Source organism: Apium graveolens, chromosome 9, assembly GCF_009905375.1.
Source record: "Apium graveolens cultivar Ventura chromosome 9, ASM990537v1, whole genome shotgun sequence".
NCBI lineage: Eukaryota > Viridiplantae > Streptophyta > Magnoliopsida > Apiales > Apiaceae > Apium > Apium graveolens.
In genome coordinates, this window is record NC_133655.1 from 252,370,006 (window position 1) to 252,379,714 (window position 9,709).

The 9,709-nt window shown below is 30.3% G+C and overlaps 1 protein-coding gene across 1 annotated transcript; it reads left to right on the forward strand.

Moving 5' to 3' along the window:
- The first annotated feature begins 5,135 nt into the window (after positions 1-5,135).
- On the forward strand, positions 5,136-5,606 carry LOC141686165 (dehydration-responsive element-binding protein 2D-like). The gene has a single exon (XM_074491218.1). It carries the CDS (start codon positions 5,136-5,138, stop codon positions 5,604-5,606), a length of 471 nt encoding a protein of 156 aa, XP_074347319.1.
- Positions 5,607-9,709: the final 4,103 nt, after the last annotated feature.

The window sequence follows — 9,709 nt, forward strand, 5'->3', positions numbered from 1 at the left end:
GTAATTGGTTTAGATCTTTGGTGAACGTGGATGGATTTGGTATATATGGGGATGTAGTACCTAGAAGATTAGTGAATGACTTGCATAACCTTTTGTATTGCAAAGTTCGGAAATATATGGCAATTTGAATGTTTTGCAAATTTGGATGCAATTTTGGTATTTTTTAATTGTTTGGGTAGAAAATATCTGAATATTACACATCAGATAGATCCTTCAAAACTGATGTAAAAATATGGATAATACATCAGTTCTAAACATGAAACTGTTGTTCCTGATATAAACATACATCGGTTTGTGGTTTTAACACATCACCTGAAAACTGTTGTCTATTTTGACAAACTTCGGGCCGTAATTTCATATCGGTTATAAACTGATGTAAGAAAGCCTTTATTAAATCGGTTCCTTAAATGGAATCGATGTCGTAGACCACTACAAACATCGGTTTTGGTTTTAAAACCGATGTGTTATAGTAAATAGACATCAGTTCTTAAGTAAAAACTGATGTATGAAATGGTATTTACATCGGTGCCAAACCGATGTGAAAAATAGTGACTTTTCTCTACACCCACCTAGACATCGGTTTTGGAAAGTTTAGACATCGGTGCAGAACCAATATTTATTGACCCTTTTCCTGTAGTCGTTACGAAGTATGCTCTTCATGCACTGATCGATGCATTGTATGTTTTGAGTAATTTAACTTTAATGTACTAATGAGCTTAATTAAATCTTTATAATCTAAATATTTAATATTACTAATTTACTACATTTTAATTGTAACTATTTTATTATATTTTTAACATTAACAAGATTTAAAGATAAATTTAATATTTTAAATGGACATATTAGATATAATTACGATGTTCAGGATAATAACATTAGAGATTCTGAATCCAAATATTCAAATTTGGAACAAATTATCTTAAATTTCCTCCAAATCTAAATGCCAAATTTGGATCAATAAACAGATCCAAATTTAGATCACCATTATTCACCGATCCAAATTTAGTTTAGTATGAAATAGTAGTTTTCTTATTAATATTTTTGAGTTTATTTGATTTAATATTGCTTTGTGGTTAATTAATGAATGTTAATGATGTTTTATTTCTTAATTAATGAAATGAATGTTTTTTTAATTAAGCATATAATTTTTTAACTACTTTTACGTATTTTAAATTTTGTTGTCTTTGATTTAAATAAACTATCAAATATAATATAAATAGTTGATAATGGTTAAATATTAAATTTTAAAATAAATAGTTTAATATAATATTTGTGTATTATAATATCTAAAAGATAATTTGGACATGGAATTCGTTAGAAATTTGGGTATTAATTAGTGATTCAAAATTTAATTTTTGTATCAAAATTGTTGAAAATGATTGTAGTCTATAAGAACTTTCAGCGGCACTAGAAATAGACTGATTATTTTTGGACGGAAGGAGGGCTATTATACAAGTCTAAACTAAAGATAAATAGAACATGTAGTTTCTAAATATGTATATATATGGGAACTTTTACCGATTAAATTAACTTAAATAAATTAAGACTAAAGTTAAGATAATAAGATCTTTTCAAATATTTAAAATAACTTTAACAGAATACAAAATTAATATAAATGATAGTTTATAAGGTTAATATCGTATAATATAGCCATTTGAAAAATAAGTTATATCAAAGATAATTAATATATACTTGTTTCTGTTTCATGACAAATTGACAGTACAAATATTTCACTTAGTCTATCATCTTTCATATTTATAATATAAAAAAAATTTAATATTTATAATAAATATTAAATTTTCTTAAATATGCCAAAAATATTTAAACAATAAGAGTCATTAATCTCTAACACATGCATCCATCGCATTTGCTGCAGTCTTGTCATGAACATCTATTTTAAAAAATTGATAATATATTGAATTGAAACATGTCTGTTTCAATGTTAAATTTTGAATATACATAGTATTTATAAATTATTTGATTGATGCATCCAAAAGTTATATAATAAAGACATAAACCTTAATATTAGAAATAATAGTTTAAAAAATATAATATATATAACATATGATCAATTCGATCTAAAAGGCTTTATTTCTTATTTCCTTTCGATGTTGTTTATATTTAGTTCCGTTCCAAGTCGAGTCGAGTTTTAATATATTCCGTTCGAGCTCGACTCGAACTCGGCTCAAATTTGTTCAAAAGATATAATATCCAAAAGATATAATATGTTCCGTTCGAGTTTTAAAAATATCCAAAAGATATAATGTTCCAAAAGATATAATATGTTCCGTTTGAATTTTAAAAATATCCAAAAGATATAATATAATGAATTCGAGTCGATTTTTAATATGTTCCGTTCGAGCTCGACTCGAACTCGGCTCAAATTTGTTCGACTCGAGCTCGTATTATTAAAACTCGAAAAAAGTTTATATACATATACAGATATATACATAAAGATAAAGAGAGATGGTGATAAGGGGCTGTTTATAACCAAATCAAAACTAAATTGAAATATTTTCAAACACCCGCTTACATATCCTTCACTTATTTATAAAACCCCAAATCTGAAGCTATACTTTGCTGATAAAATCATGATATTAAAGCTGTATTTTATTGATATTGGGCCCAAGTTAATTTATTTAAATAATTTTTAAAAATATGAGTGCCGAGTTAAAATTTCTAATTTCTACTCAAAAAACTCAAAATATCCGATGGTGGGAAGGATTGTCCAACATAGCCATTAAACACAAATATGGTTAATACGTGTACTGAATATAGATCACGAAAATGTATATTTTGTATATATGTAGGTATAAATATGTCGAACATGCATATTTTTAAACCTTTTTTAATATATGACAAGCACATTGAACATTCACCAACTCAAAATTTTAATTGCAGTGATCACGCCTAAGAAACATGTGTATAGTTCAAACAAAATATCTTACGCTTTAGTTGACCGTTTTTTAACCACTATTACACGCTAATATGTATTTTCGGGTATTTGGATTTAAAAATGGGGTAGTCTGTGTATTTTCTCATTATACATCAGCATAATTATCTCAGTATATTATTTATTACCTAAAATTAATTATTAAAACAATTGCATTTATAATATAATTCTAATAATAATATTAATTTATTGAAAAATAATTTACAACTGTACAAAATATATGAATCTAGAGGTAAAATAAAGGTGAGAATAAATCGGAAAATTAAAGTTATTATTAGTTTTATTTTGTTTATTTACAATTATTTTAAGAAAAGTAAAAAATTGTAATATACATGTGATAAATATATTATTTGCATTAGAATTATAATGAAAAAGATTATAATAACATCAATGATTTTATTATTTTATTAAAAAATACTATAGAGTTATATTTAGTCATATATCAGAAATAGGATTATCAAGCTGAAATAAAAACAAAAATAATTTTAATACGATTTTAACAATTTAGTTATATTTCAATAATAAATAAAATAATATAGAGTTGTATTACAAATAGGATGATTGGAATGAAATCAAAATATGGGTCAAACTAAAATAAGGTGATATCAAATTTGGGACCATTTAAAAAAAAAGGTTTCGCTTATTAATAAATGTATAATATTTATGTTATGATATTTATGTTATACTTATAATAAAAAGATTATAATTATTATACGATTTTCAAATATATTATTATTTTATTAAAATATACTATTGAACCATATGAAAAATAAGATTGCCGAGTTGAAATCAATATAAATATTGTAATTAAAAAATGGGTAAAATAATACGTATAATATTATAAGTCAAATAGAAGTAAAATAACAATAAAAATTATACATTCAGAGTTATAATAAAATTCAAAATGGGTGAAATCAAAAGTTGAGAAAACCAAAAAGAAGTGAAAAACGGGTAAAAATAATATATATAGAATTATAAGTTATATAAAAATAAAAATGATAAAATTAATACATTTACAGTTATAACATGAATCATAAAAAGTGAAACTATGGTATCAAAAATTAAATGAAATTATAATATTACTTGAAAAGAGTTTTCGTTTATTAATAAAGATTACTAATTACTAATGATCGTGTGTATTGCACATAAGGTACAATGTAATAAAGATTCAGGGGGAATAGATGCAGCGGGAAGGGAGGAGGAGAGATGAGAACGAGAAGGAGAAGACATTAAAGGACACCTGAATTGCTATACGTTTAGGCTTTTAGATGACTCTGGGTTGGGCTTCGATTAAATATTTGGGTTGGGCTTAGATGGTTCTTTCAATTGCGGGCTTAAATTGGTTATGTTAGGCTATTAAGATTAATTATTTATTTATTTGTTAATGAGCTGTTTGGCATTGGTTCGGCTCGATTCGTACGTCTTTACGAACAAGTTTGAGTTTGGCATATTCGTTAACAAGTTCGAGTTCGAAAACATTTATTTGTTTAATAAAAAAACTCGGCTCGACTCGACACGATTTGTCTGATAAAACAAATGAAAATCCTGCTTGTTTCCGATAAACTCGGCTGATAAAGTACTTTCTAGACTTTTCGAATCTCATTTTTCTAAATTTAGTTATGACTTGCCTACTAGTCTGCTACCTTAACATATCGTAGTCCTAGACATTTAAATTCTTAAAATAGTAATATGTGGGGTATGAATATCTTAAAGCGAAAGGAGTTGCATAGGGTGAAGACACGTATCCTTACGTGTCAATCATATATTGCCATCTGGCTGACAAAGCTACTTCCACATGCACAAGATATTTCCAGCGGCGTCTAAATTTTATTTTTGTTCCTGTATATATACACCCAGATATTTTACATGCATTTAGTCATTTTGATTGCCTTATTAAGTACTCCCTCTGTCCCTCCCATTTGTTTACACTTTCCTTTTTTGGATGTCCCTTCCAATTGTTTACATTTCAAAACTTTCCAAAAATAGTAAGGTTTTTATAATTTTTAAAATAACTACATTCATTACTTCTCTCCACTATACCCACTTTATACATATAATATTAATCGGTCCCACTACTTTACTCACTTTTTTAACTTTCCTCCACTATTTTATCATTTTTCTTAAACTCCGCGCCCCTCCCAAATGTAAGGACGGAGGGAGTAATAGACAGCTAACTTAGAAGATGGAGAAGGTAGAAGAAACTCATAGCAGCAGCAGTAGTACCAAGAAGCAGAAAACGACGTCGTATTCATCAAGAAGAGGATGCATGAAAGGAAAAGGAGGGGAGGAGAATGGGCAATGCAATTTCAGAGGAGTTAGGCAAAGAAAGTGGGGAAAATGGGTAGCTGAAATAAGGCAACCTGGATCCAGAGTCTGGCTAGGAACTTTCGACACTTCTGTGGAAGCTGCGCTTGCGTATGATGATGCTGCTTTCAAGATGTATGGTCCTTCGGCCAATCTTAATTTACCAAACCATACTGATCATCATCCTGTCACTAGTACTAGTTGTGACACTACTACTCATGGTGCAAGTGCAACTCCTGATATAATTGATGAAAGTTACAATGAAATATCTGTATTGCTTGAGTACTTTCAGAATCCTTCACCTCCCACTTTGCTTGATTCGTGGCAAGATCGGGACCAATTGTCGTAATTAATCATATACATATAAATTGTCAAACAGGTGCGTCAAGCTCTTGATGCGCATGCGAAAGTGTGAATCAGACTCTTTCTTGAATTTCAGATTATACAATCTAGTAAGTGTAACTTTTTTGTCAGTCTAGTTTAGAATATATTAGTTTTTGGTTGTTGGTTTTCAGTTATCAATGATTCGCAGCTTACGTTATTGATTACCCGTAATTAGCTTCTTACAGTATGTTCGTCTCTCTGTTTCATCTGTGTACTTCGGATCTTGTTTTTAAAATGTGGAATTACAATTTTATTTTACTTAAATTCAAATATTTTCGTGGATAAAATATAAACTTGTCAAATTATCTCAAAATCACTCGTGTGCAGCAAATAATTTCGGTATCATGTTACTAAATATTTTGGCATCAGAACTAGAGTGATTTTACACCAGAAATGTGTATTGATGATCTGGTGTGGAAGGCGAGAAACCTTTGCATTTACCTCTAATCATACCAATATACGGATGGCATGTCTTTATATTTAGCAAAAAAATTTATGTACAAGCGAATGTGTTGGACTGGTATAATGAATTGGACTTGCTAGGTGTCAAAATAGGGATTATGGACCAAAATAGGTTGATATGACGAGCTATTGAGATAATGGTTAGGGTCTGTTATAAAGATTATTATAAAAGATAATGAAAATGATTTATTATTGACTAGTTATTATCATAGATTTCTTTTAATAAGCCAGGTCTCGGGATTTTGTTAAGAATTGCATTTTGCAGGAATTCTCTTTGAGATATATGATGAGAAGCCTACACGGATTTATTTGACATGACTACTGAATCACAAGAAATAAAGGGTTGGACTCTTTACGGGTTACTATAATTTGAAAAACGTGGATATACATGATATATGTATGGAATATATATATATCATGAACAATTACAATATTTATATTGATAAATAAGGATTCTAATGACATAATAGGAGAATAACTTTTGGTGGCTAGCTTAAATTTAGTTGGATAAGGCTTGGAGGCTGTTATGGGCTTATGAAAAACACGTGGATAGCTAATAATGGGACAGTCCTATGGCGATAGAACTATATATAGACTTAATTTCTATAAATATAGAATATGTAGGTCATTTACAAAATTTGGACACTTACATTCCTCATTAAAAATCGAATAGAGGCTTTGTGAGATCATTTTTAAGCACCCCCATGGATGGTAGGTAGGAAGTACTCCTCCACCACAGCTCAAAATTCTTGCAAATTCAGTTCAAACGCAGCCACAAAAACCTCTCGGTTCCGGAATATCAGGCTTATTCAGATTCCATGATAGGCCCAACTTCCGGTCTAAATTTCTGCGATCCTTTCGTTATTTTAGCAACAACCTTTCCGAATATTATAAAAATTTCTCTCACAAAATTTTTGACACTTAAAGGAGAAGATTGATGATCTATTGAGTGGAAATATGATTATAAGCTCCGACATAAACGTACGTCAAAAAACAATGAAGGAAACCTTAAAATCGAGCCCAAGAAGGCCATTAATGGAATTATTATCGATGATATCACATGAACATGCAGGAGAATCGATCTCCCATAAAAAAATTGGAAAAACTGAAGAAAAATGGTGGTTGAAAGCATGATTTATCGGGGAAAACGGGAATATGGTCTTGATGGAAAAATGTGAAAACGTGAAAGGGCGGATAACCTCAACCGCATATTTTATGGCTCCGATATGCAAGTATTTTGGGCGTGATGGAAAAGATCATGGACATTATGGCCGGAATATGGTCTTCATGTGTTGATTTTATTTGAAGATGGATAGTTAGAGGCCCAACCGATAGCCAACAGGGAAAAAAGGAAAATTATTTTTAGCCGAGTCAATTCTGGACATGAGGAAGGAAAGGCGGGAGAGAGTCCATTACAAAATGTATTTTTTGATGTTGACTTGAGAAATGAAGAATGCACAAATAACTTTAAAATATGGAAGGTTTCTCCTGCTTAGAGCAAAAATTTGTCCATAATGGAAAAAGGTACAATCCATGTGGAACGTTACGGTCAAACGGGCCTAAGAGATAAATGGTGGATACCTAATTTAGGATTTCCTCTTTATACGAGAACCCCTGGTATACAATAGTTTTCGAGTTAGATGTTGGTAAATGAAGTCTTGAGGCGGATCGTGATCTAGCTTTCCCCATAATGGATGTTTGCAACCCCGAAATTGGCAAAGATAAGAACCCTAGCTACCTCAAAAGACGAGAATAGGCTGGGATATTTTGTCCAAATAGAAGGATAGCGAAATTATCATGATAAATTATAATGGGGAATATATGGATACCATGAACAGGGCAAACCTTGATACATGTTCTCACAGATGTGGTGAAACCCCAAAATAACTTTGAAAAATGTGGACAAGGGGTATGTGCCTTTTGATGAAAGGCCGGACCCCCATATAACCTAAAAGTTAAGGAAAGCCTAGAATATAATGGAAACATGGATGAATTTGCGGCCATGATGGAATATTGTCTCTCCCTTCTCCATGGTTATAAATTAATCGCATATGCCCGACTTCTACAAAATAGGCATTACCCCAAAATATGATAGTATCTCTAATCCGGCAGAATATTTCTATCACTTTAACATGGAGATTGGGGTGCTTCAGGTGGAAGGAATTGTGAGGTGTAAGCTGTTGGCTGCAACCCTTAATCAGAAGGCTTATCAATGGTTTGAAAAATTTGCCCCGGATTCTTTATCCCAATGGGAGTAGATGGAAAGGTTATGTATGACGCAGTTTCAAGTTCTTACAACGCTCCAACCACTACTAAATTCAGTGGTAGACATCAAAATAAAAAGACAGCCATGAGACATTGGGGGAGTACGCTTAGCAAGCTAAGAGCAAATACAGGGGAAGTCTCAATCTAGGAATACCCCTATCTGGCGTTACCCCAAATATTATAATTTTAGCATCTAATAAAAAGGCTCTTGATGTGTAGAAATAACTGCAAGTGCACAGTGGTTAATTGTAGCAAATGCAGGTCGATCTACAAAGACTATGAAATTTTCAAATTCCTAACAATTAAATCGGGCGAACTACACAATAATATTTGATAGGAGTTTGAATTAACCTAATTAGAAAATAGATCAAATAATATAGAAAACCTAGGAATCTGAATCCATTAATTAATCACAATTAACATCAATTTTCCCTAAAATCAATTCTCTTCTCTTCACAAATAAATTTTAATTAACGAGATAAACATATACTACGAAACTTATTATCTAACAATAACCTATCAAAACTTCATGGACCAAGTATAAGCCATGAAAAATAAAACCGATAACAATAATATATCAAAATCACTTTGTCAATTAAATAATTAAGCACCGAGAAAAATTATAAAAAACAATTAATAAAAAAAGGAGATATTAAAAGTATTTAAATAACTTCATGTTCATCCTAGGACAAGAAAATCAGCTAAGCATGATTGTAGAATTAACAAAACAACCAACAATTAACATATAAAACATTAATGAATAATCCGATAAAAGTAGATGTGTTAGGTCCCGAAATATCTAAAAGGGGGTTGAATACAAGACTCACCAAATTAAAAAATTCTTTCGAATCTTTTGCGGATATATAATTTAGTTTTCGGTTAGTGGTTCCGTGTTCTTGAGGTGAATAGTGTTTAGGACAATAAACTAACGAACACAAAATATTCGGGGAAGTACATATTCATATATAAATCCTCGGGGTGTTGCTAAACTTCAGTAAATAAATTAACTGGCTACAATTCAAGAACAACAATGTTCTTGCTTCTACAAAGATATAAAATTAAATCCTATACTATGATCTAACTTTTGTTTGTTTAAGGATCTAATTATAGAATAAAGATTATAATTCCCCTATGAATATACAAGAGTTAAATTAGGCATTATATCATTTCTCTAATGAGAATTTAAACAAATAATCAATGTTCCTGAGCTACTCTGTATTTCTTTCTTTCTTATTTCATCAGCTCTCGTGAGAGAGAAGATGAACAGAACAGTACAATTCATAATTGTTGATTGTTAATTCTTCTGCTCCTGTAGTGTAGGCTTTATATCAATCTTTATTA